We start from the raw sequence: 27,891 nt of genomic DNA on the forward strand, positions 1-27,891 counted from the left end.
AAGATGACACTGAAAATGGACCAAACATCTGCTAAAAGAGCATCTCAGATGATCTATCTATGACAAGAGGTCACATGTTTCTTTGGTGTGGTTTGAAATGCTCAGTGTACAAAAGTTTGGACCCTAAGCCTCATGTCCTCTTTAAATTCTAAATTTTAATAGAAGCTATAAGAGGTCCTGGATTTGAATCCAATTTCTATATTTTTTTACCTAAAATGTTACATGTTAAACTGAAAAACCGTAACTACCCAACTTTGTGGCTTAATGCCTTCACATCTGGAACTGGTGCATCCTAACGTGCATGACCTGAAATCATCTTACGTGAGAAAAAAAACACCACATAACTGACAGTTTGTTTATCAGTTTTGGAACTGGTACAGCAAATACTAAGTCAGTTCCTGAGAACTCACAGTTTTTTTGTGCCAGATATTCTCATCCATTTTAGAGCTCCTGGATTTAATTAAAGTAGTGTTTCTTTAGAATTATGTGAAGTTTCGGTAACACCCAGATTGTCTCTTTCACACTGTTTTCCTGGCTGTGTTCCACTGCTCTTTCAAACATGCAGGAACATGGATTTTTCCTCTAAATACCAAATACACAAAAACACACACACACACACGACACGGACATGACACCCCCACAAAAACTGTATATAAAGAGATACATCAAGTGTTGATTTTTCATACCCACGGAGCAGAGCTTCAAAGTACCATCTTGGTCTCACTAGCAAAGGTAAGATCTTATTTCGAAAAAGGAGCTTAGAAGGCAGGGGTTAATTTTCAATCATTCAAAACAAGTGCAATTAATAATTTAATAATTATTTCTTACAGTATATTTTCTATATTTTTATTTTATCAGTACTGTGAATAGTTATTAAAATTCTCTTCTCATCAGGAATTGTGTACTTTCAAGAGTGAAAATGGGCGATTATGAAGTGGTCTTGTCCACTGGAGATCTAGCATGTGCTGGTACTCACAATAAAGTCTTCATTAAGCTTGTCGGCACAGCAGGGACGAGCGAATTCATAAAATTCAGATCAGTCTTCCAGAGAGGACAAGTAAGCCTGAAATATCTTTTTCCATGTTTAACTCCCAAATAACAAAGTTATTTTGTGACTAATATGAGCTAGTGACCCCATTACATTTTATATGGCATTTTTGAATGGTTGTATTTGTGTTTTTTACACGTGTACTGTTTAATTGATGACATGAATTCAGAATTTTATGACAGACATTATGAAATTTTCTAATTTCAATACTTACAGTTTTACCATTTTCATGAAAAGAAAGAGTTTAAAAAGACAAACTGTATATGCCCAGTAATCTTACCCCTGTTATTTTCTGTCTTAGCTGGGATATATATAAAGAGGAAATTCCCTATTGCATTAGGGCAGACACTTCACTGCCCTATGATGTCTGCTTCTCTGTAACCAAGAAAACAGAGTTGGCCTACAATTACATGACAGGGTAAAGATATTTTTCATTCATCTTTTTCATTATTGACATGATTAAGCATGCATCTGAAAAAAGTTACTGTGCCTTTGTTTTCTAGACCAGTAGAGCTGGAACTTGCAGAACTACTTGAGTGTAAGAAAAGATTTACTTCTATGGATGATATACGTCGTCTTTTCTACACCCATCACACTAAGATATCAGGTAAAGAACTCTCATTGTTGTAAGTTCAGAATTCTTTTTTAGTGCATGTCCAAAAGCTTTCAAATCCCGATATGACATTGCCTTCAACTTTCTAGTCTATCAGTAGATCACAGAATTTACTACAAATTTTTTCCAAGATTTTACTTAGTGTTGAATTGTTTATTGGTCAGCGGTAACTTTATTGACCCCAATGGGAAAATGATTTGCAGTATGTCCATACACAGAAACAAAACAAACAAACAAACAAACAAAAAAAGCCAGAGAGAACAGCCCAAACTTTATCATCAACAAAGTGCAATGTGCAGTACTGATGGCAGCCATCATAATAGCAGCAGGTACAAAAGACACTCTACGTCTATTGGGCTTCACTGCAGGCACTTTGTTACCAACGACCAGAGGGAAGCAGCTGAAATTCACTAAAGAGTGGTTTCCCACTTATATGGAAAGTTTCCATTATTTCACCTAAAGAAACAAAAAAGAAATGAAATAAATAATCATAAGTAGATTTTCTGCAAATGTAAAAATTGTGTACCAGTTTTCAGTAAGCATATTTTCCTTTTTGTGTGGCCCCACAGTAAAATAATATGTTATTTTTTACAGATTATGTCATTCAACACTGGACGGATGATCTTTTCTTTGGCTACCAATTTCTGAATGGCGTAAACCCCCTGGTGATCCAACGTTGTGTAGAACTGCCCAAGAACTTTCCGGTTGCTGATAAAATGGTCTTCCCTTATGGTCAGAATAAATTGACAGATGAAATGGAGGTAACTGTGTGATTCTCCTGAAATAAAGCAGACTAAGTGTATCATGTATCTGGTTTGTCTTACCTGCATGGATGGCCATGTGATTGTATTAACATGTTAATGTTAAAATTTTCACATAAAGTCTGCATGTGTGAGGCCAAACAATTTATTTGGTTTATAAAATTTCAAACAGAAGGGCAACAGCTTCCTGTGTGACTACAAACTTTTGGATGGAATCCAAACAAACACCATCAACGAGAAAAAACAGTACTTGATGGCCCCCCTTGTCCTACTCTGGGAAACTGATGGTAAATTGAAACCAATTGCTATTCAGGTGAGTTTAGCTACAAGTTGATCTACAGAACTTTCCTTCACATTAAGATACAAAACATCTCCCTTCTGAATATAAGCACAATGATGCCTGTGGTACTTTAATTGCTTGTGTTTACACCTAGCTTGAGTTTTCTATTCGAAGCAAAATGAACCACAGGCTGCCCTCCTCCATAATGTTGTTCTGTTGTATGTTCTCTGTGTCATGTATGTTTATCAGCTAAAAAGGCAGGGCATATACTGCATACCCTAGTACCAGTGAAATGACCACAAGCGTCACTTAGTCGTGATGAAGTTGTCATTGTGATGAACCGTGTTGTTCAAGTTACTTGGAAAAAGTAATTACTTACTTATTACTGATTACTTCTCCAAAAAAGTAATCCTGTTACATTAGTGATTACTTATTTTAAAAAGTAATTAGTTACTTATTACTTTGTTGCTTTTTCAAAACATGATGCACAACCTGAATACGTAATAAAGCAATAGACCTTTCAGCCCAATTCTATTTCTCCTGCAAAATCCATCATATAAAATGCACTCAAATGGAAAAGTTTAATTTAATTTAAACCTATTTCCAGCATAAAAAATAAAATAATGTTTTGTGTTTACACTCACTCTTTCAAATAGATGCAAGTAAAACACAGCAATAAATAAATAAAATCAAAGCTTCAGCGGCACTAAGTCCTGTCACTCTTAAATCTGTTTTCACCTGTTTAGCAGGAGTGGGGCGAGTGGAGGTTTGCCCTGTGCCACAGCACATGTGTCATGTCAGTGGGGGGATCCGGAGGTTTGTCTGTGAATTTCACATTCCCGTGGCAGCGTGCTCGCTGCTCGCTCAGATTTGAAGTTTAATCTTTCGCTGTAGAAAGAAGTTTTCTTCCCACGCAGAGTGTACAGCAGATGCTAATGTTTGTGTCACTTTTTACGGAATAAAACTTGAAGTGAGCACTTCCACGCTTTAAACGCTGCATGGTCGTACTCTCTCCTGCTCTCCATATTATCCATTGTTGATTTGCACATGTCCATTGCTGCCACGGACATCACACGCTTATACGTCATTGTCGCGAGACACTCTCACAAACACTATCATGGTTTAGTAATGCAGTAACGCAGTAACACAGCATGCTTACGGGAAAGTAACAGTAATCAAATTACTTTTTTGCAATTCTAATCCCTTACATTACTCGTTACTTGAAAAAAGTAATTGGATTACAGTTTTTTCCCATCTCTGGTCAGGAACATGCTGTGTTACTAAATTACAGTCATCTGGTTAACTGCCTAGATTGCCTAGTTGTTACTGGAGAAAGGAAATGTTAGTTATACATATTTGCATTGTGCCATTACATAATTTACTGATGGATTAGAAACCAGTACCATTTCACAGTATACACAAGTTAGCTGGGGAAGAAATTTGGCAATCTAACAACAAATGAGAATTTCACTCATATATGACCTGATAAAAATAATGTTACTGTGCAAGGAAAGTATGATTAGGCAGTTAGAATTGTAAAGTTAGGTCTGTGGCACAAATATCGCCATGGTTAGTTCATGATATTTGGAAACAGCCAGATAACTTACCGGGTCTGTCAAGAAAACTGGGTGGAGTGGACTCAAAGTCAGGATTCAGAGCGTTCAAGTTTAGTGCCTTTATTTACAGCATAAACACTAGAGTGGTATATGCACTTAGTGATAGGTAGCATGTATTGACTCTCAGCCACCACCTTAAGTAGTGACTTCCTGATGAGATCATCTGTGACAGGGGGTTGATTTCTACAGGTGCATGAAGCCAGAGGGAGGAGCTCTCGTTGAGTTCCACCCATAAACAGACACACAAGCACGGAGAAAGGAGAGAGACAGACAGAGATAAAACAAAGCCTGTAACAAGCAGCTCAGGGGACTGAGGAACTGTGACAGGGTCCTCTGTTCCCACTATAAAAGGACATTCCACTTGCTTCCTCAAAGAAAGAAAATGCACTGTAGGCATGTTTTTCTTTTCTTTCTTCCAGACAACATTTTACTCACCATGCTAGCACTCATGTCATGCACTTCAACACTACTTATTAACCGGCTTATTCTCTTTTGGCGACTTTCCCCTGTTCATATCAGATACAGCTTTGGATGTAAAGGTGTAATGTCTCATTATTTGTCACTGTTGTTGATACTCTCATGACAAGAGACAAACATGCATCAGTTACAAGCCTACAATAAATAAGCAATATTTACAAAGGTGGCTTGATGGTTATTGATCAATACTGGTACTAAATCAAATGCATGGATACACATTTGTTTCTTCTCCTGCAGCTGAAGCAGAAACCAGCAGACGACAACCCCATCTTTCTTCCTACTGATTCTCAGTACGACTGGTTGTTGGCTAAGATCTTTGTGAGAAGTGCAGATTTTAACCTGTATGAACTTAATGCTCACCTGCTCCGCACTCACCTGCTGGCTGAGGTTTTTACACTCTCCCTACTGCGCAACCTGCCCATGGTGCATCCTCTCTACAAGGTAAATCTTTATGTTTCAGACATATGTCAATTTCCTTTGGGGTAAGAAAGTAGAAAGTATCCTTACTTGTGACCTTGACATCATCGTTTTAACTTATTTCTCTTTAAAGAATGTTTGCACAAAATCAGAACATGTGAATATAAAACATGAGGGAAGAAAAAAGGGTTTTACTCGTGACTTTCCCTCTTTCTGTCAGCTTCTCAAGCCTCACACTCGTTACACTCTTCAAATCAACTCCTTAGCTCGGACGCATCTTATAAATAAGGATGGAGTTTTCTCTAAGGTATGCTAAAACAAACAAACATAAACATGTTTTTCAGTGCCACATAAAGTATTTATTTCTCACTGAGATTTGACTGTTGTGTAGTTTGCAGCTTCAGGTGGAGAGGGTGCCTTCACAATCCTGCAGAGATCGCTGGCCTCACTGACCTACAGCTCACTCTGCATCCCAGATGATATTTCAATGCGTGGCCTGAAATATGTGCCAAACTTCTACTACAGGGATGATGGACTCAGGCTTTGGAGAATCATACATAGGTTCTATTACCACTCTGTCTGAAAAACCATATGAAAAACTGTAAAATAACTTTATTCCTGCACCATGCTCCACACACACACACACACACACACACACACACACACTGATAAATAAGTCTTTGTAATTTTGGTCAACTCTAGAAAACCCATCACATTATTTGCTGAATTTGATTCTCTTATGTCACTCCAAAGTTAATTTTATGCTGTTGCTACAGGTAATAGTGGGAAAAAAACTATTTTGCAATGAGTTATTGATTATCCAGTAGATCTGAGGTGCTCCTTTTGTTTGATTGTTTACACACAAACCGTAAACCTCAATAATGAGAGAATAATTTTTGTTAAAGCTTACCTTTTCCTGTTCCCTGTTTTCCACTATGTCTGTCATGTATAGAAAAAGTAATTAAAAAAAGAACTACAAAATAAAGAACTAATCATATATAACTAGAATGCAGCCATGAGCGTGACTGACTGCATGTTATCATTTATCAAAGGTTTGTCGTGGGAGTGCTGGGCCACTACTACAAGTCTGATGCTGAGGTCCAGAAAGACTCTGAAGTGAATAAATGGATTTATGATATTTATGAACATGGATTCCTTTCCAAAGAAGAGACAGGTGACCTTTCAATAAAGTATCACACTTCATAATGATAATATAGATGCTGCATCTTATCAGAATGCAACTGAAATGTATTCCCCTGGGTGTACGTTGATGTAATAGAGTTTTTTCACTATGATCAACAGGAATTCCACAGAAATTCAACACTGTGGACGAGATGGTCAAGTTTGTCACCATGGTGATCTTCACTTGCTCAGCCCAGCACTCAGCTGTCAACACTGGACAGGTGAAGTCTTCTAATTTACTATGATTATCAGTGGTGGTCTTTGATCACATTCTACAATTTCCTTGTCCTGCATTCATGGATGAATCCTGGACAGATAAATTCCACTAAACTTTGATGCTTGTCAGGTAGTTTATACAAGCCCATTAGCAGCTAACAAATTATTGTTATGTTGTTATGTTGAATGTCTATGACCATGATCTCACTATTCAGGATTTTTTTTAATGAATTCCTTTTGTTTGACAATGATTTATGTTTTGCTCCATGCTTTCCTCTTGTGTGTTTTTATAGCTTTACTCTCTCCCTTGTCAAAGTGTCTGTCTGTCTTTCTGATCAAATGAAGGTCAGTTTTTATATTAGCCTATTTTTCCAAAGTCCTTCCATTCAAGTTTTATTCCTGCTCATCCTTTACATAAAGATAGTATCACTCTGATTCCTTTGGCAAAAATCCAGTGGGGTTTTTGTCTTTGGATTACTGCACAACATAACATATATTTGGAAAATGACATTTTATTACATTTGAGTATTTTGTTAAACATCCTTCTGTTTAAGAGTGGCCTTATAAACTGACATGAAAAGAAATAAAATGGTAATAAACATTAACAAACTAAAGAACTTCAGATACTTTAGATATGTTTATACTCTGAGATGTGCAAAAGCTTTGGCATTGTTATCGTTTATGTTAAGCACATCAAGTTTATGGGTAATTTGACATGGATGGGTGTGTGTGTGTGTAGTCTGGGGCTTGCTGAAGCTTGGTATCTGTAGGACAGGGTCATAGAAGGTAGGAGGTAGCTCCTCCTTTGCCTCCTGGGTATTGTACTTGGTGGTTCTGGGGCACATGGCCAGATGTTCTAGCGTGGTTGTGGCTCCCTTGGGTTTGTGATCCGGCGTGGCTTGGGGCTCTGCAGGAGGCTTTTGTGCTTTATTTGTGCTTCATCTTTTTATGTTTTCTAAAATTCCCCCCTTACAAACTATACATTTAAAAAATAATAATAATAATAATAACATAGTATAGTATGTATGTGTTTGCATTCAGGTTGTCAAAGCTGCTGGTCAAGACAGGTTCAAAACTATAAAAATGTAATGGTAATGTACTGTTTCAATAAAGCTGATACTGACATTGAAATGGTAACATAAAATGAGAAGTCAGTGGATTATGAAGTTAGTTCATCAAGCGCAGAGGCGCGGTATAATGTCTGTATAGTGTTTTATAGCATAGTATTTGAAATGTTTCTCTCTAAACGAAAGACTGACTGATTTTACCATCCCTAGATCAAAATCACAGAAAAATGTGCTGTGTTAAAATCAAGGTTACTAAACTCATACTGTAATACTCCTCATATTAATTTCTGTGAATGACCTATCCAATATTTTGTCAATGCAGTATGACTTTGGTGCCTGGATGCCCAACTATCCTACCACCATGCAGCTTCCCCCACCAACCACAAAGGGGAAAGCCAACAGAAACACAATCCTGAACACATTCCCCGATGTTAACACAACAGTTCATGGCATGGGTACCATGTGGCTACTGAGCAAGTCATCAGCTGACTGCGTAAGTGCTCTGATAAGACTTCAAAACTGAGAACATACAATATAAGCTATGTCCATTTTGTGAAACATAGATTAGACAGTACAGCATAAATTATCTCCTATAATGATCACCCTGTGGTCAAATTATGCTATTTTATGTTAAAAGTCTATGTTTGATCACTATTAACAGCTATGTAGAGCACTGTTTGTCCAAGACAAATTTCCCACGTAGTAAATTAGTTTATTATAGTCTATTAAAATAACTAAATTTTTCTCTTATCAATCTCATCAGGTCTTTCTTGGCAACTACCCTGAAGAGCACTTCACTGAGGAGGTTCCTCTCAAGAAGATAAAACAATTTCAAGGTGACCTGGGAAAACTGAGTGCAGACATTGAAGACCGAAACAAGAGACTGGACCTGCCGTACACATACCTGGATCCAAAGTTCATTGAAAACAGCGTGTCCATCTGAATATTAGAGGGCGTCTTACCCTCCTTCAGCTTCATATTAATAAAAAAGAAAAGTAGGGTACAGTGAAAGAAAAAGAAAAACTATTTCTTAGCTTATCAATGAACAGGGAAATTAAAAATAGATGTGACTAAGATGTTTTTTATGAACAGGGTCTTTGCAGTCATGTTTTCTTTTCTTTTGTTTTGACACATGAATTAATTCTTTTTTTAAAAATACTATTGCTGTGGGTGTGTTTAATATTTAGAAAATGGGCCAGAGGGATAAGTGTGTAACTGATTCTATATGTCTTGATGCATGCTCAATCATCCAGATAAGGAAAACCCAAAAAGTTCATTCTGTTTATCTGGATGTATTGTTTTCAGTGGGAGAAACTGATTCTATATATTTAGCTTTTGTTTTATGTAATATTTAACTTCAGATTAACTAACAGGAAAACTATACAAATTGTTATGAAGCTTCCACATTGAGGTTTTTAAGAATGGGATTCTTCTCTGCAGTCTTCTGGATTTCTAATTTTTATTTTTTTTTCTTTCCACTAGAATTATTTTCCACTTTTTTGGCATTGTGCTGCATGTTTAGTTTACACTGATAAATGAATTCATCTACGTTGATGTGGAATGAATCCATACCAAATATTGACATACTTTTAAACAAGATTCACAAAGCGAAATGGAGACAATAGCATACCCCTCAAATATATTGTTTCATTTAATAATCTCTGAAATTATGTGATGAGGACAAAATACTGTGTAACTGCCACATTATGATCACATGATTTTAACATTAAACTCAAAGGTTAAAGCACTGTTTTCATTCTGTGTGACTTCATAAATCACTTTCTGACAGTTCTTCTTTTTTTCTAATAGTTGATTATTGAGCAATAAATGGTGCTAGTTTCATCTCTGTCTGTGTTCAGAGATGTCTGTGTGGCAAGCTACATTGTAGCCACAGCCACCCTGGGGCGCACTGACAGAGGCGAGGCTGCCGGACACTGGCGCCACCGAAAGTGCATGACCTTAGTGAAGCACAATAAGACTGAATCTCATGTCCATTAATTTTGTTCCTCAGTTGTACTACAACTACACAGTGACCATTGTAACAATATCTGAACATTGGCAAACATTGGCCATGGTATATTGACGCATGCTCAATCATACAGGTAAGTAAATTCCCAAAAGTTGATTCTGTTCTTCTCATTTTCAGTGGGAGAAATGTTTCGTCACTAATCCAGGTGACTTCTTCAGTCTCAGCTGACTGCAGGTTTCCTCAACCTTATAAACAGTACATTTGCATAATGACTGAATTGAATTGAATTGACTATTGTTCAGGAATTTCACAAATTTGTTTAAGTCTAATGTGTTGGCTTACAGGTAAACTTTTTTTCTGGAGGTGGATAGGATGAAAACTTCCAGCATGACACAATGTTTTCCAATCAGCAGCTTTGCAGTAAAGAGAAGATTTGCCTTTTTTGGTTACTTTTATGTCAAGAAAGTTAACTTCTTCAGTGCTGTGATCAGGGATAACACGTAAACCCGCAAAGTGTCCATGTAAAAAGTTCTACAAACTCCAGAAGAGTGGCAACTGAGGTGGCAAAAGTGCAGGCATGTTTTACTTAAGTAGAAGTATAGCTGCTAGTGTCAAAAATACTTGAGTAAACGTTTGATAAAGTATGGGCTCAGAAATGTGCTCAAAGCAAGAAAGTCAAAGTAGTAACCTAACTGAACCTTGTGCTATAATAAAATAATATTAGTAGATAGGACTAAAAACTTAGTCTGGTGGTAAAAACACAAGGGACTCACATTTGACAGCCTGCGGGATGGAGGTTGGGGCTAACAACAGGGTCTGGTAAAAGAGTCTAACATACATGTTTTTCATGGTGTTGCAGCAGATAAAGAGCCATGAACTACTCCCCTTGTTTATGGGGATTGCCAGTTTGTTGGGTTTTTTTAGAGACACAGAGAGTGAGAGAGATCATGTTCTACATTACTTTCAAAAAAGGGATTTTAGGAGCTGATAATATATGAAGCAGTGTTCTTAGAAACTTGGAATATCCTGGCTTTTGGCATTGAGTGTTAAATTGTGACAGTTTCAATAAAGCCTGCAAATTCTTGCATTTGTACTGGAGAGCAAAGAAAAATTAGACGCTATTTGTACTGTTGAAATTCAGTTTCATAAACAACACGTAAACAGACATGAAGAAGAATGTATTTGTAAAACTAATGGTAATGTGTGAGAACTATAAGACAGACTGTTTATGCTAGTGAAACAGTTTGTGTTGTTAATCCTGAATGATTCTTGGTCACAACATTTGCATCATCAGAGAATGGTCATTTTACTCCACACACATTTGGAAAATCGCATAGTTTGACAATAAATATCCCAGAATAATTAGGATTTGAGATTGCTGCAGCAACATCAGAAAAGAAAAATATCTTTCCAATTCACTTTGCTTTCATTTTAAATATATAAATTTGAAGGTTCTTTATGTAAAACTTAAAAACAACAATATTTAAGACGTTAAAGAAGGCCTGATGAAATTTGTGAATATCTAGATCATTGGTGTTGCCATCTGAGAGTCTACAGGGCCGAAGCTGAGTTTTAGAAATACAAGATGGTAACATGAGACGTGTTAACTTTGACAACACTAACATCTAGTTTAAGGTGTACGAAGTATATGCATCACAGAAGCTAAAAAGGAGTTGCTTCTCCCTAGATTTGTTCAAATAAATTACAACTGATCTGCATAAGTTCTATGCATAATACAAGGTTCAAGGTTCAAGGTTCTTTATTTGTCACATGCATAGTTATACAAGTATAACACACAGTGAAATGTAGCCTGACACGCTCCTCGACATGTGCAAAAATTTGGGGGGTAGAGGAAGAACATTATATATATATATATATATATATAGTATATACATTGGGTGAATGTGCAGTAGTAGCAGCAAGCAGGTGAATTCTGTACATTAATATGAATAGACATCTGACTATTTTACAGGATAGACAATATAAACATATTTAAAATTAAAGGAATTTGGAATGTACATTGTGACTTGGTTTAGAGTGTCTGGAAGAGAGTCCTGTCTCAGTCAATTATAGATGATGTGAGAGGGCGGGTGTGTGTGTTTAGGGCCCGGATGGCTTGGGGATAGAAGCTCCTCTTGAGTCTCTCTGTCCTTGCCTGGATGATGCGGAACCTTCTACCAGATTGCAGAAGTTGGAACAGTTTGTTGCCAGGATGGGACGGGTCCTTCAGTATCTGCGCTGCTCTAGTCCGGCATCTCCTGGTGTAGGTGTCCTGAAGCGGGGGGAGAGCAATCCTGCAGCAGCGTTCTGCTGTACGGATCACTCTCTGGAGAGCTTTTTGGTCCTTCACACAGCTGTTCCCAAACCACGATGTCATGTTCTGTGTGAGGATGCTCTCCACAGCGCCTGTATAGAAAATCCTGAGGATCTTTGGAGAGACCCTGAACTTCCTCAGTTGTCATAGGTGGTACAGGCGCTGCCTAGCCTTTTTGGTCTGGACCTGAATGTGGGCAGCCCATGTCAGGTCTGAGGAGATGTGGACACCAAGATACTTGAAGGACTGCACCCTCTCCACTGGAGCTCCATTGATGATAATGGGCTTGTAGTCTCTGTGCTGACCCCTTCTGAAGTCCACCACCAGCTCCTTGGTTGCTTCTGAAGCGTGATCATTGAACAATCAAGCGTTTCATTCAAAATAGTCAACAGGGTCACAAGAAGCGTGTGGAAAAACCAAGGCGCAAAATAACTTCCCATGAACTGAGGAAAGTCAAGCGTGCAGCTGCCAAGATGCCACTTGCCACCATCCATCCATCCATTCGCTTCCGCTTATCCTTTTCAGGGTCGCGGGGGGCGCTGGAGCCTATCCCAGCTGTCATAGGGCGAGAGGCAGGGTACACCCTGGACAGGTTGCCAGTCTGTCGCAGGGCCAACACACAGGGACAGACAACCATTCGAACTCACATTCACTCGCACATTCACACCTAATGGCAATTTGGATTTTCCGATTAACCTATCCCCACTTGCCACCAGTTTGGCCATATTTCAGAGCTGCAACATCACTGGAGTGCCCAAAAGCACAAGGTGTGCAATACTCAGAGACATGGCCAAGGTAAGAAAGGCTGAAAGACGACCACCACTGAACAAGACACACAAGCTGAAACGTCAAGACTGGGCCAAGAAATATCTCAGGACTGATTTTTCTATGGTTTTATGGACTGATGTAATGAGAGTGAGTCTTGATGGGCCAGATGGATGGGCCCGTGGCTGGATTGGTAAAGGGCAGAGAGCTCCAGTCTGACTCAGACGCCAGCAAGGTGGAGGTGGAGTACTGGTTTGGGCTGGCATCATCAAAGATGAGCTTGTGGGGCCTTTTCGGGTTGAGGATGGAGTCAAGCTCTACTCCCAGTCCTACTGCCAGTTTCTGGAAGACACCTTCTTCAAGCAGGGGTACAGGAAGAAGTCTGCATCCTTCAAGAAAAACATGATTTTCATGCAGGACAATGCTCCATCACACGCGTCCAAGTACTCCACAGCGTGGCTGGCAAGAAAGGGTATAAAAGAAGAAAAACTAATGACATGGCCACCTTGTTCACCTGATCTGAACCCCATTGAGAACCTGTGGTCCATCATCAAATGTGAGATTTACAAGGAGGGAAAACAGTACACCTCTCTGAACAGTGTCTGGGAGGCTGTGGTTGCTGCTGCACGCAATGTTGATGGTGAACAGATCAAAACACTGACAGGCTTTTGAGTGTCCTTGCAAAGAAAGGTGGCTATATTGGTCGCTGATTTGTTTTTGTTTTGTTTTTGAATGTCAGAAATGTATATTTGTGAATGTGGAGATGTTATATTGGTTTCACTGGTAAAAATAAATAATTGAAATGGGTATATATTTGTTTTTTGTTAAGTTTCCTAATAATTATGCACAGTAATAGTCACCTGCACACACAGATATCCCCCTAAAATAGCTAAAACTAAAAACAAACTAAAAACTACTTCCAAAAACATTCAGCTTTGATATTAATGAGTTTTTTGGGTTCATTGAGAACATGGTTGTTGTTCAATAATAAAATTATTCCTCAAAAATACAACTTGCCTAATAATTCTGCACTCCCTGTATTCTTTCTATGACTTTATGGTGATTTGTGTGATTAACAATTCAAGTACAGGTAAAATGTAAGATTATGATAGACCATGACTTCCTAAAGCTCCAGATTTTTTCCTAGAGAACCAGCGAGAAGCACAAATCATTCCAGGCACAGCAGACGGCCCAGACAACAATTGAGGTCAAGGGTCATGCCGTTTGGGCTCCTGCTGGTCACCTTGAGAGGATTCCAGAACCACATCAATAACCACGAAAGCAGAACTAGGTAGCTGAGTTTGCTGAGTTTGCAGTGCAGAGGTAGTTCATGTGAGGGTCACCCCGAAGATGGGAAATGAGGGTATGTGCATGAAATAAAAGGAGAAATTGGGGCAGATAACCCTACAAGGATGCTTTTTTTTTTATTGAAACTGTGCATGAAGAACAGGGCAACAACACAGAATACAAAGAAAACAGGATAGGCAGATGCTGAATGAGGAACTCTGAAAGAAGTATAAATGTATCCGATCCAGGGACATTGGGTGACCTTTCTGGGGAAAGGTCAAAAGGGGGTATGTGGGAAATAAAAGCCTAAATGGCAATATATGAAGTATCATTAACCCCAATAAAGTGTTATGTTTCAGTAGTATCATACCAAATGAAGTACTAATCTTAGGAAGAGTGTTTTACTTGTAACTGCATACATACCTGCACAGAGACAGAACAGAATGTATTCAGGATGTGAAACTTATAATTCATGGGCCTCCAGACGAGAACGACAGGAAACAGCTCTGAGGGAGTGGGTGAAAGAGCATTGAGACTGTTAGTGAGGTGTAAACATTACTGCTTTAGAGGGGGTTGAACTTAACTGTCACTGTTGCATGATAATGTACTCTGCTTACGGAGACAGGGCGTGTTAAGCCCTTTAAAATAGTGAAGCCTGTGTGCTTCCTCTTTGAGATCTACCAGACTGCGCTTTGGGTGTTATCGTGTGGATTTCCCACATATATGGCTATTGAGCTAGCAGGCCGCACGGTTCACCGTCACGACAGGAACGGCCACTCCGGTAAGATCAAAGGAGGGGGTTTATGCATCTACACCAATGACAGCTGGTGCAAAAACACAAAGACTGTAGACAGCCACTGTTCCCCGGATTTGGAATACTTGACTGTGAAGTGCAGACCCGTCTACATACCTCGCGAGTTTACTGTTGTCATGGTAACGGCCGTGTATGTACCACCCGATGCTAATGCTAACTCTGCCATGGAGGAGCTGCACAAGACAATAAGCAACCAGCAGAACTCCCATCCAAACGCAGTGCACATTATAGCTGGGGACTTCAACCATGCTGATTTAAGGTCAGTATTCCCCAGATTTGAACAGCATATTAAATGTGCAACGAGGGGGAAAAACACATTGGATAAAGCCTACAGCAACATCCAAAAAGGCTACAGAGCAACCCCTCTACCACATCTAGGTTTGTCAGACCACATGTCCATGCTGTTGATCCCTGCATACACTCCCATTAGGAGAAGAGCCCCCCCAGTCACAAAAACTGTGAAAACCTGGCCAGAAGGTGCATCACATCAGCTGCAGGACTGTTTTGAAAACACGGACTGGAGCGTGTTCGAACATCAGGACCTTGAAGAGCACACAACATCAGTGCTCTCATATATTAACTTCTGTGTCAACAGTGTCACTGTGGACAAACGTCTCCGGGTGTATTCCAACCAGAAACCCTGGATGACTAAAGAGGTCCAGGTCCTGCTGAAGCAACGTGACGCCGCTTTTAGATCCGGTGATGGTATGCAGTACAGTGCAGCAATAGCCCTGATCAATGTAAATAGCTGACCTGACTGGATACCTCCCTGGACTTTTTAGGGGGAGGTAACAATGTTTAAAACGATAACAATAATATTTATATTTATAACAAGGTGCAATAATAATTAATGTGCAATAATAACAGTGTGCAATACACATACACTTATTCTTCTTTTTTATACTAAGTTAATATACTGTGTTGTGTTGTTTGTTACGTTGTGATGTGTCATATCGTGTCGTGTTGTGTTATATGTAGTGCCGACGTAGGACAGTTTTTCCAATTTCATTGTACTACTGTACTATGTATGACTGTGCAATGACAATAAAGAGTTATCTTATCTTATCTTATCTTATCTTAATAAATAATTGTTGTTGACTGGACCTCCTCTGAGTATTGGTTGTTTATTCTCAGCCCATCATCAAAGAATCGGGACAGGATGTGGCGTACAACACGAGAGACAACTACAACTTCGTGACATTGACTCACTGATTCACACCAACAGGATATACAGCAATGACATCGGATTGTTGTTCGTACTGGAGAAATGTAGATGGATGATAACAAAGAGCTGAGGGGATCGAACTACCAGATTGCAACATTGCAGACATAGAGGACAGTTAGAAGTACCTGGGGATCCCACAGGCAAATGGGAACCATGAAGAGGCCGCTAGAAAAGCTGCAACCACCAAATACCTGCAGAGGGTCAGGCAAGTCCCGAGGAGTCAGCTGAACGGTAAGAACAAGATCTGGGCTATCAACACCTACGCCCTGCCCGTGATCAGGTCCCCTGCTGGGATAATAAGCTGGCCAAAGGAGGAGATGGAAGCCACTGACATCAAGACAAGGAAGCTCCTGACCATGCATGGAGGGTTTTACCCCAAGTCCAGCACCCTGAGGCTGTATGCTAAGCGGAAGGAAGGAGGCTGGGGACTGGTCAGTGTCAGCACCACGGTCCAAGATGAGACAAGGAACATCCACGAATACATCAATAAGATGGCCCCAACTGACCATGTGCTCAGTGAATACCTCAGGCAGCAGAAACCTGAGGAAGAGGAGGAACCATAATAGAAGGACAGGCCGCTGCACAGTATGTACCACCAGCAGATAGAGGAAGTGGCTGACATCCAGAAATCCTACCAGTGGGTGGACAACGCCGGACTGAAAGACAGCATGGAGGCACTAATCATTGCAGCACAGGAACAAGCTGTAAGTACAAGATCCATAGAGGCTTGGTTCTATCACACCAGGCAAGACCCCAGGTGTGACAGAAGATCCTGTGGGACTTCCAGATACAGACGGACAAAATGGTGGTGGCTAACCAACCGGACATAGTGGTGGTAGACAAACAGAAGAAGACGGCTGTAGTGATTGATAAAGCGGTTCTGTAACCGGAAGGTCGCCGGTTCGATCCCTGGGCTCTCTGTCCTGGTCGTTGTGTCCTTGGGCAAGACACTTTACCCTACTTGCCTACTGGTGTTGGCCAGAGGGGCCGATGATGTGATATGGCAGCCTCGCTTCTGTCAGTCTGCCCCAGGGCAGCTGTGGCTACAACTGTAGCTTGCCTCCACCAGTGTGTGAATGTGAGCGTGAATGAATAATGGAATTGTAAAGCCCTTTGGGTGCCGTGAAAAGCACTATATAAATCCAATCCATTATTCTGAATGACAGCAACATCAGGAAGAAGGAACACAAGCACCTCGCCGTCGCTCACCCTCAGCACCATCACCTTGCTGTGGTTCTTCACGCCCTGCTCGTCCAGACGCCGCTCTGCACACACACACACGCTCAGCTCTGACAGATCACATGACTACTGCAGCTGTGAGGTCACTGACCTGCAGACAGAGTCCTCCCACTCAGGATCAGCTTGATGCTCCTGAGGCCGTGCTCCTCAGCGACCCTGCACACACACACACACACACACACACACACACACACACACTTTACTAGAGTATTGAATGGAGAACTGGTTCTTCTGCTTCCCAGTTTTCCAGCTGCTTGAGCATTGGTCCGCCTGCCTGTTGATCCCACTTCTTGTCCTCACACTACGATCAGCTGATTTCAGCTCTGATGTCAGAGGAGGAAAACAGTGACCATGTGTGTCCAAATGCATTTTTTATTGCACAAAAGAAGAAGATGAATGTAAATGTAAATAAGTGAAACGTGCATCCAGGACAGAAACACAGTGCTGCTAACACAACCTCACTTCTTTACATCTGCACTGACAGCATGCTAACGCTAAGATAGCCCAGAGTGAAAGCTGAGCGTGTGCAGACTCCACCCCTCGGCCCAGCAGCCAGAGCCTGAACTTCAACAGGTAACAAACTGATGAGCAGTCAGGCTCCAGCCTCGTTACTACCTGTTCCTGTTTCTACAGTAGAATCACCATGGCAACCATTTTTTGTGTGTCTTCATCTTGGATTTGTGCGGTCAGCTTTGTGCTATGTTGGAGGTGTGTGTCCTCATTACAGGTGTGTTGGTGCCTCAGGTTTAAACAGTGATTATGAGACAGTGAGCTGCAGCTGTTTTACAGGGTAACATGAAAGTAATGCAACGAGTAGTGTAACTAGTTACCTTTTCCCAGGAGTAATTAAGTATTGCATTACTTTTACACCACGTTCCAAATTATTAATAAAATTGTATTTAAGTGTCACAAAGATGAAATGTGTTGTTTTTCAATCAAACTCATGGTTGGCATTGTGTCTCAGAGCTGTCTGGATCACTGACATCAGCCTCAGACACCTGCGATCATTCCTTTTCTACTGAAGAAGCATGCGCCACATTATTAAGCACACCACCACTTACAAGCAACATGGGAAAGAAAAAGGCTCTCTCTGCTGAAGAGTGTGAAACAGTTGAATGCCTTGGACACATAATGAAAACCTTTCATATTTCATCCATCCATCCATTCGCTTCCGCTTATCCTTTTCAGGGTCGCGGGGGGCGCTGGAGCCAATCCCAGCTGTCATAGGGCGAGAGGCGGGGTACACCCTGGACAGGTCGCCAGTCTGTCGCAGGGCTAACACACAGGGACAGACAACCATTCACACTCATTCACACCTAGTGACAATTTGGATTATCCAATTAACCTGTCCCCACAAGCTGCATGTCTTTGGACGGTGGGAGGAAGCCGGAGTACCCGGAGGGAACCCACGCAGACACGGGGAGAACATGCAAACTCCACACAGAAAGACCTGATGGTGGAATTGAACTCAGGACCTTCTTGCTGTGCGGCAACAGTGCTAACCACCGTGTCACCGTGCTTAGTAAACATAATTAATGTAATTAACATGTATCAGTGTGACATCTTTATTGTTGCTTAGCGATGGAGGTGACTCTCACATCGCAGCCAATGGCAATCGATGAACATCTGAATCAATTAGAGATATCAATAATAGAATCTGATTGGCTAAAATCTTATCAGTTTCCATAGCCACACACACACACACACTCAGCCTGCGATGTAATCGAGTACCTGTCCACCACCTGCTGCGCCGACACGTCCAGCCTCGTCTCCAGGTACGTCCTGACCTTTGGATCCTGGAAGCAAACACTGAGGTCATTCTCCTCCGTCACAGGAGAGCAAAGCATTGTGGGTCGGTGTGTGTCATGTGATGAGTGTGTGGCGTGAGGTACACCTTCAGGTAGCTTCCTCTGTCCTCGCCGCCTTTGTTACCTTCTTGGCGTCTCGCGGCAGCAGCAGCTCCAGCGTCGCCACGCTCGTCTCCAGAGCGCCCCCTACCTCCGACATGGGCAGGCGCAGCAGGGAGGCGTAGCGCTCCGCCAGCTCCTGATGGAAGAAGAACAGCACTGAGCGCGCTCAGAACAGAATCCAACGGCGCTGCACATGGGCTGAACTTTGCTGTGACGCTGAGACAAAAACCTCACTGATGCTTGAATCTCGGTGAAACAGAATCAGTCAGTCTTCATCCAGGGGCGATTTTAGACCCTTTTTGGGGGCGCTTCCCCCAAACCCGCCTGGGTGCTTCAGCAGCCCCAAAGATTTCTGTTTTTGACAATATTGGCTGTTTGTGTGACACTACTAAAAATATAAAAAGCATACAGTACTTAATTGAGAACATTTAACAACAAAAGTATAGATAGCCCCTCCCCCTGCTCTGGGGGGACAAAAGGACCCCCTGATGATCCTCTAATCGCCTGAGCCAAGGTGTGAAACTGGGTGTGGGCCCCAATCAGCCAGAGTTTCGGGTGAGTTCATTGTGAAACCTGGCCCCACCCTATCATGTGACTTCCTGAGGTCAGATGGCCCAGGATGTGAGTGGGCGTTAAGGCGTCTGGGAAGGGATCTCAAAACTGGGAGGAACAGGGGCTTAAATGCACCAAGGAGACAGTCAGAGACAACTCGGGACAACTGGAGACATTTAAGGATGCAGGGACTGACAGAGACGGGGAAGACGTCTCATCGTGACGAGTAAAGTGTATCTTGGCTGGATGGGCAGCTCTCTGCATGCTCAGCACCCCACAGCTCTGATCCTAGAAGCGCCCTGCTCTCATGTGTTTCCTCTATAATCTGTTTCACTGGGTCAGTAAGTTGTTTAACTGAGGTTTCCTCTGACAGGAAAGAAAAACTGAACTCTTTAATGATGGTTTTATTTTTTTTTGTTTTAGCAGATTTTTTATTTTACTGGATTCATGTGAATGATTAATTTGTTAAACAGCGTCACAAAGTGACCTTCATAGACCTGGCTGAACGTTATATCCTCATACTTTGATCTCAGTAGGAAGGTGTGTGTGGCCACGCCTCCTCAGGCGGGTCACCCACCTGCATGTGCTGCTGGCCCTGCTGCTGGCCTGGCTGCTGGCCTTGCTCGGTGTACGGCGGGTTCCACAGCTGGATCTTCTCCTGCTTCAGGAGGTTCTTGGAGGCTTGGCCTCCAAGTTCTGCTCCGCCATCGTCTCTGAGAGGATACAAGATAAAAACTGTGACGTCAGCATCTCAGGTCCACGAAGACCTTTTTAAAACCCCTGGACCGGGTCAGAGGACAGCAGCTGCTCACATCTGGAAGCGTTTCAGTGAAGCTCCGCCCCCTGATGGTGGCCAGCGATCACTACAGGAAGTGCAGCTGTAATAATCTGTTTCCTGACTTTGAGTTAAAGCTGAGGTTAGTCGTCATAAATCACTCAGTCCTGTCACACAGAGCTCCAGCTGCATGAAGGAAAATGTAGGATCCACACAGCAGCCTCCTTGTATAAAGTCCAGAGGTCAAACGACAGTTCAGAGGTCAAACTACAGTTCAGAGGTCAAACTACAGTTCAGAGGTCAAACTAAAGTTCAGAGGTCAAACTAAAGTTCAGAGGTCTCGGTGACTTCAGCACAAACCTGTGGTGTGTCTTCAGCTGCTCCAAACTCTGCTCCCGGCGGATTTACGACACAACAGCCTCAAACACGACACTTAATCAGAGAAATGACGCCACCGGGCTGACATCAGCAGCTAACAGCTGCAGGTGAGCACAGCTGCTCTGACAGGTAGCTCACTGTCACAGGACCCGACGGCGACCAGCAGCTCGGTCCGAGAGCCGGTAAAACTGCGGTAAAGCTCCGCGGCGGCAGCTGTCTGCTGTTGTTTACGCGAACCAGGCTTTTCTGGGAAGGAGGCGAGCGCTCACTCTGCGCATGCTCCAGGATCAGCTGATCGCTCCAACGACGTCTGCCAAACACAGGCCGACGCTCCAGGACCACGTCACAGCAGACACGAGTCCTCACGAATATAGACGATCGTTGATCCTGCCGTACGGCTGCCCACGAGGGTCAAAACGAACAAACGCTACCTTAATGACACAAAGGGAAATGTATTAAAACTGTAAATACTAGTAAGTGCAGCAAAAAATATATTGTTTGAAATGTATTGAAAATAAAATAAATAAGCAAATGATAAAAAAGAAAACCAGAAAATATAACAGTGAGTGATGCAACATGTTAGAAAAGGCAAAATAATAATTCAAAATAAAGTAAGACCGATTTTAAAGCTAAGACAACCCAGCAGGATCAAATTCAATCATAAATAATAAAAAACAATTTAAAAAAGTATAAGAACACTAACAGAGCCAAATCCAAAATCTGTGGTTGTACATTTATTCCAAACACTATCTCTGTGTTTGTTCTTTCTATTTGTTTTCTACATCCTATCAACAACAACGTCATACTACCACAAACAATAATAAACTATGTTCCCTTTTGTAGATAACAGTGATGTTATGATTGTCCATACTGGCTGCCTTTGCTGCAGTTACGGAGGTTTCCAGCAGAGGTCGCTGGTGTTCTAACTGGGCTATGTGTGCTTCCTGTTACCTGTGTACAAACGTTTAAGGCTGCGTTCACACTGCAGGTCTTAAAGATCAATTCCGATTTTTTGATCAAATCCGATTATTTTTGTCTGCTCGTTCACACTACAGATAAAATGTGACAGCAAACGCGCTCTAGTGTGAACGCTCAAAGCACGCATGCGCAAAAGAAGACGTCACACACAACGGCTCTGTTTAGACCCAGAGCAACAGCATTGTTTGACTGATGGACTTTAATATAAAGACTTCGGACTTTACGTTTCCCAATTTTGCTTTAAGTTATTTTGTTATTTACATAAAAATGTAAATAACAAAAATAATGATCCTTGTTGCTGTTTTAGAGGAGTGGTGCTTCAGAGGATAGCTGCAGATTTCTGTCAGAATCTGCAGATTATACAGAGCAAATAAAATGTTCACGTTGTCTTCCCAACAGTTTCACTGGATGGACAGGAAGTGTTCGCGATGTCTTCTCCGGCGCTGACAATCGGCGTCTGTCTTGTGTCAGTGACATAAAAGACGGATTTAATGCGACTTGACCATCACACAGCGAATTTTATCCTGCTAATCATTACATGACGAAGTTCAAAAGGGACATAAATGTGAGCTGTGGATTTTGTGGAAGCCATCGTGAGACTGTGCAGCACCTCTTCTGGATCTGTTCATGCGCTGGAACATTTTGGAAAGACTTCAGTAGATTCATTGCTGGACATCTCTACAAAGACTTTACTGTGAAACGGGAACATGTTGTATTTTGTTTCTTTCAAAGGCAAAAAAAGAAGATGTTTACTTTATAATAAACTTGTTAGTTATCTTATCTAAATTTTATTTTCACAAATGCAAATACAGTAACAAAAAACCTCATTTTAAACATTACTGTAATGATGTTTTATGTTACATAAAATTGATTCGTGGATCACTTAACAAAAACGCTGTGAAAACTATTACTGTTTGTAGGAATTACAAATTATTTGAATGTATGTAATTCTTTGTATTACACCCCCTGGCATATGTTCATTTTGTTCTGGTTGTGTACATGTTCTGTGTACTGTTTCTTAATAAAGTTTAATAATTGAAGAGTAACAATATACAGCACAATGAAATAAGAAGGATAAATAAATAAAGGATAAAAAAGAAAAAAAAGGGGGAATGTGACAGACTTCATAACAACTTTGTACTTGAAAGTTGTGACAGCTCATTCCTTAAACATTTCTGAATGAACTTCAATCAATGATAAACCTTTTTTATTGGAAGTTAATTTAAGAGAGTTTAAGTAATATTCAATTTCAATCACAAACAAATTAAATGATGGGGTTGAGTTTTGAAATTTACATTTATGTATAATGGAATTTCCCTAATAAGATGGAGCGGCCGAAGAGTGAACTGTCAAAAGTACTGAATATGACGTCACTTATTTATGTGCGAATGTGTAATAATTAAAGTCAGTCATATATCCACAAACACAACAAGCTGAAAGTCAGTGCTATATGTATATGTGTGTATATATATATATATATATATATAAATATCATAATAATCTGACAATACTATAATATTGGCCATATTATATTTACATCACCACAGTGAGATGATTTTAGTCTCATGAACAACATTAGCTAATTGTTATTTACTAACTAATCTTAAATGACTGTTCAGCACAGAAATGAAGCCCAACAATCATGTTTCACTGTCCCGTGGTCTCAGCCTCAGATACTCAACTAATCAAAGTGATGTCATGACAAAAATGAATGACCAACAAAACATTTTTCTCCTTCATTTCTGTCAAACAAAGCTGTATGTAACGTGTCTCGCGGTTAGTATCATGGTTGCTAGTGTAACCCCTGGTCAGCTTCTCTTTCCAGCGCTGTGTGAATAAAACTCTCTGGACTCGAGGTGGGTAGAGCTCAGGCGTGATTTATTCCCCTTTTTGTGGGTCTCTGCAATAACATGGGACATGAATAACCATGGGTTTCAGCAACAGGATTCCGCCCAAACACAGCGAAAGCTTCGTTGCTACTAACGATAGGCTTATGATCGTATACTGGAACTCTTAGTTTTCCCAAATAAATAAAAACAAATATTGATTGAAAAATAAAATGGCAACAATACTTATCACGGAAAATAAAATAGAAACATTACTGCGTTGTGGTTTAGATAACAAAAGAAAAATGAATTCACTTAAATGCACATTCATGTAAATATAAATAAACGAAAGCCAAAATTCCCTTTCACGTACAATAGTAAATGGAACAATGCTGCCATCTACTGGGCAAAACTTAATAAGCAATATGTCTTAAACAGAATTAGCCTGCAGCTCAACCATATACATGTTTCAAAGTACACATACCTGCAATAACATGGGACATGAATAACCATGGGTTTCCAGCAACAGGATTCCGCCCAAAGTATTGAGAGAAGTTTCAAAATTATTAGACACGACATCCTCCTCTAGCTGTTAGCCGCTAGCTCCACGTGTCCATTTTTCCTACCGTCTAATCCATTAACTGCAAAACACGGTCATAAACCTGAAATCTACTCAAATACTACCGTATGGGCAGTTCATGCAGTTAGTGCACTGTCATATTAACTTCAATGAGGATTTTCAAATATGTTTTAAACTCATGCTCTGTGAGGGCGGACGGAGAGGAACTTACCACAGCGAAAGCTTCATTGCTACTAACTAGTGATGTGCGGATCGATACTGAAATATCGATTTGTCCGATACCAGTCATTTATGTTCTAGAATCGATACTCATATTAAAATATCGCTATTTTAGTAATTATGGGTAAATTTGTAGGTTATCATTAACAGGAACAGAGTGGAAAGAAACTGTATCATTTGGATTGTCTACATCGGAAGGAACTACTTAGTCTTTTGCCTGCAGTGTTGGGAAGGTTACTTTTAAAATGTATTCCATTACAGATTACAGAATACATGCCCCAAAATGTATTCTGTAACGTATTCCGTTACGTTACTCAATGACAGTAACGTATTCTGAATACTTTGGATTACTTAATATATTATGCTTTTTACAACAACGTGAATGTACTATTGCTGTGTGATTTATTACTATTACTGAAGGTCCGCGACTCCGAACTGTAGTAAAGGGACCTCTGACTAATACGGCGGGGTCCCTGTCGGCTCGTAGCCGAAAAATAGCTTTACTTTGTTGCGTGGGTCAACTTTTCTTGCGAGAGACAGAGAGAGGCGTTGAAAGACTGCTCCAATGGAACTTATTGTTTTCGGAGGAAAACACGAACACGGTGTACAGTCGAGTCTTAATAGCTTACTTACAACTGGGCTCGTCAGGCACTCTTCTTGGCTGCAGTGGTTATTATTATATTTACATGCTTCCAGCTCCCGTTTTTCCTCGATGACAACTCGTACCTTTCCACTCCCCTTTTTCTCCCTCCTCGCGCTCACAGACCCATAACGTGTATGGCAGTCCATTCTCCCTGCAGCACGGACTACACTGCCCATGATGCTACATTCTTTAGAGCTATGCTTGTAGCATTCTGCCTGTTAGCTTAGCACAACAACAACAAGGCGCTCTCTCACCCAGGAAACACACAGTCGCAGAGAGAGAGAGGCGCCCTGTAACCATGGCAACCGTAACGCTGCCGCCTGGAACAACAGAACGTAGCTGTCAAACAAAACCCAAACAGTCCTGACCCGCGACAATATGAAACAGGAAAGTACCGCAGTGTAATCCATTTATTTCAACAAAGTAACTGTATTCTGAATACCACCTTTTTAAACGGTAACTGTAACGGAATACAGTTACTCATATTTTGTATTTTAAATACGTAACGGCGGTACATGTATTCCGTTACTCCCCAACACTGTTCGCCTGTCATAATCATGTGCGAAGTACGTCTGTATAAATGTGTCCAGCCCCTTGGTGTGCACACTCACAACAATGGCTGAGTGTAAATGGAGTCATGTGTGGACGTATTTTACTTCCACAAATGGTTGAGACGTAGTTTGCAATACATGTGGCAAGAAAGTGAGGTGTTGTGGCAACACTACTTACCTCATCAAGCACTTCAGAGTAAATCATATCACAGAATATGACGAGCTTATGTTGAGGCGAACTGAAGAGGAGGACAGGGACAGGTGCAGCTAGGGCGAGACAGACGCCTCTCACTGAGTCCTTTAGTCCTGCAGGCAGGCAACGTGTTCAAATAGCACAACTTCAGTTTTTTATTTCTATATGATAACTGTGCATTATTAAGCGATAAGAACAAGTAATCCGATGTCCTGTAATCATTATGATGCTATAATTTGAGATACAATAACTGAAATACGTTTTTGTACAAAGTATCGGTATCGGATCAGTATCGTCGATATCACCCTGAATTTTACTTGGTATCGGATCGGAAAGGAAATCAGTGGTATCGCACATCACTACTACTAACGATAGGCTTAGGGGGTAGCCCGTTTACCAGTAGCAGACTTCCGCTGCGGATTTTCAAAATAAAAGTTCCAAAATAAACCCATGGTTGCGATCCCAAGTTTAACAGGAATTTAACAACAACAAAACCATATCCATTCTTTTACATCGTTACACTTGGCAACCTGAACAGCGCGACGAAGCGTATACCGTCCCATTTCACAAGCCTCTCACTTCCGCACTTCTCGTACTTATAGTACGCACCGTACGTAGTACGCGTAGTGCGCGTACTTCAAGCGTGCAGACCCTGAATTGGGACACAGCCCACAAGTTAGTGTGTGATGTCCTGCTGTTCAATAAAGCACGTCCTCTTGATCTTTTCAAAGAGCCTAATCCAGAATATCACAGTAAGAGAACAATTTGTTTTCTGTAAAGTGGTTTAAAAAGTGTTTGCAGAGAGTCGGGGAAGCCTCTCAGAACATCAGGGCGAGATTTAACCACTGAGTGAATGGGTTAAATGCATAACTTACCTACAGGGGATTAATAAAGTATACACAAAAAACAAGACAAAAACTTTAAGTCTTAAGTTAAAAACTACAAGTCGTGGGTTACTGACCTGGTAGCCTGTCTGCCCCTGGGTGGGTCCGGGATGGGCGTGAGGTTCTGGGGGCGCTCTGTCTCTGGGCTGGGGCCCTGGTCGGGCCTCGGGGCCTTGGGTCCTGGTTTGTGTGTTGCCGGGGTTGTGGGCGGGTGGGTGCATGGGGGCCCATCCCTGGCGCATGGTGCCGCCGGTGTGTCGAGTCACCTGGGGGGCTCTTCAACTGGTGGGGGAGATTGTCACACCTTGCAGGAGCTTTCCTCTCCTCAGGAACTCTCTGCAGGAGGGGGAGATACAGGAGAGGTGGAGGAAGATCTCAGCCTGGGTGTCTATCGTCTCATGTAGTCTGGAAGATGAGTGGATGGGGGGGTGGGTGCAGTTTTCTCTGTGGTGGGGTTGGGTGGACTGTCCCGGGCTCTGTGGGGCCGGGGGGCGCTGCTGCGCTGGGCCCCGGTCTGGATGGGCCTGGGCCCCCTTTCCCTGGCGGGTCGCGGAGTATGGGAGTGCCTACTGGGGTCAGCGGGGGAGCTGGCCCCAGGGAGGGGTCACCTGCCCCTCCCTTCCTTCCCTCCCCATCTCCAGCTGCCTCCCTCCTCCCGCTCCACCACAACCACCCACACATGCAGGGCCTTGGAGTAGGGATATGTCACCAGGGTGCAGAGGAGGCTACCCCCCCCCCCCCCCCCTGTCCCCTTCTGGCTGCCTCTGCCTCAATTTTATCCCACAACTTAGACATTCACATTACTCACACCCTCATTACACATACATATAGGATCTTGGGGGTGGGCACGATACACGGAGTCCAAGTTACCATCAAGGTGTACACCTCACCCCTGGCATCGTTGCCCACCTCTCAATTTTAAATACACGTAGACATTGAGGGCTAACAGGAGGGACTATGCGCTTACCTGCTGCTCTCTGGCAGGTAGCTCCATGCCCTCCTGGGTTTTAATTGCACCTTAGAACACACATACATCAACACTACAATGAGCGGGTGGAGGGAGGTTTGGAGTCTTCTCTCACCCCCATTCTCTGCGGCCTGCTGGAGCGGGG

At 41.8% G+C, this 27,891-nt stretch overlaps 2 protein-coding genes across 7 annotated transcripts; one reads left to right on the plus strand and one right to left on the minus strand.

Annotated features, from left to right (window-relative positions):
- Nucleotides 1–1,354: 1,354 nt before the first annotated feature.
- LOC113018094 (hydroperoxide isomerase ALOXE3-like) lies at nucleotides 1,355–9,426 on the plus strand. The gene is made up of 11 exons (XM_080292784.1): nucleotides 1,355–1,466; nucleotides 1,552–1,655; nucleotides 2,256–2,422; nucleotides 2,595–2,735; nucleotides 5,033–5,236; nucleotides 5,433–5,519; nucleotides 5,604–5,773; nucleotides 6,265–6,386; nucleotides 6,515–6,615; nucleotides 8,000–8,170; nucleotides 8,441–9,426. Exons 1-11 carry the CDS (start codon nucleotides 1,459–1,461, stop codon nucleotides 8,618–8,620), a joined length of 1,455 nt encoding a protein of 484 aa, XP_080148910.1. The 5' UTR covers nucleotides 1,355–1,458; the 3' UTR covers nucleotides 8,621–9,426.
- A 1,961-nt stretch (nucleotides 9,427–11,387) lies between these two features.
- LOC145421875 (NEDD8 ultimate buster 1-like) lies at nucleotides 11,388–21,729 on the minus strand. Of its 6 annotated transcripts, XM_080292801.1 has the most exons (8): nucleotides 20,888–21,725; nucleotides 20,565–20,751; nucleotides 20,330–20,465; nucleotides 19,223–19,336; nucleotides 19,022–19,086; nucleotides 17,382–17,446; nucleotides 14,436–14,518; nucleotides 11,388–12,301 (listed from the first exon to the last, which is right to left on the minus strand). In XM_080292801.1, the coding sequence occupies exons 3-8, from the start codon at nucleotides 20,333–20,335 to the stop codon at nucleotides 12,167–12,169; spliced, it is 468 nt and encodes a 155-aa protein (XP_080148927.1). In that variant the 5' UTR covers nucleotides 20,336–20,465; nucleotides 20,565–20,751; nucleotides 20,888–21,725; the 3' UTR covers nucleotides 11,388–12,166. The 6 variants fall into 6 exon arrangements, with proteins under 6 accessions (XP_080148927.1, XP_080148925.1, XP_080148933.1 ...); XM_080292799.1 differs by lacking the exon at nucleotides 20,565–20,751 and having other exon boundaries at nucleotides 20,888–21,724; XM_080292807.1 differs by lacking the exons at nucleotides 14,436–14,518; nucleotides 20,565–20,751 and adding an exon at nucleotides 17,261–17,316 and having other exon boundaries at nucleotides 20,888–21,722.
- Between the last annotated feature and the right edge of the window lie 6,162 nt (nucleotides 21,730–27,891).

This window comes from Astatotilapia calliptera, chromosome 3 (genome assembly GCF_964374335.1).
Source record: "Astatotilapia calliptera chromosome 3, fAstCal68.1, whole genome shotgun sequence".
Classification (NCBI taxonomy): domain Eukaryota; kingdom Metazoa; phylum Chordata; class Actinopteri; order Cichliformes; family Cichlidae; genus Astatotilapia; species Astatotilapia calliptera.

Excerpts from the sequence above, each read along its gene's own strand:
- LOC113018094 (XM_080292784.1), top strand. Across the intron at positions 2,736-5,032 it reads TGAAACCAATTGCTATTCAG|CTGAAGCAGAAACCAGCAGA; the intron begins GTGAGTTTAGCT and ends CTTCTCCTGCAG. Across the intron at positions 5,774-6,264 it reads CTTTGGAGAATCATACATAG|GTTTGTCGTGGGAGTGCTGG; the intron begins GTTCTATTACCA and ends CATTTATCAAAG.
- LOC145421875 (XM_080292801.1), bottom strand. Across the intron at positions 14,519-17,381 it reads TGGGAGGACTCTGTCTGCAG|AGCTGTTTCCTGTCGTTCTC; the intron begins GTCAGTGACCTC and ends CCACTCCCTCAG. Across the intron at positions 12,302-14,435 it reads TCTGTTCTGTCTCTGTGCAG|AAGCAACCAAGGAGCTGGTG; the intron begins GTATGTATGCAG and ends ATCACGCTTCAG.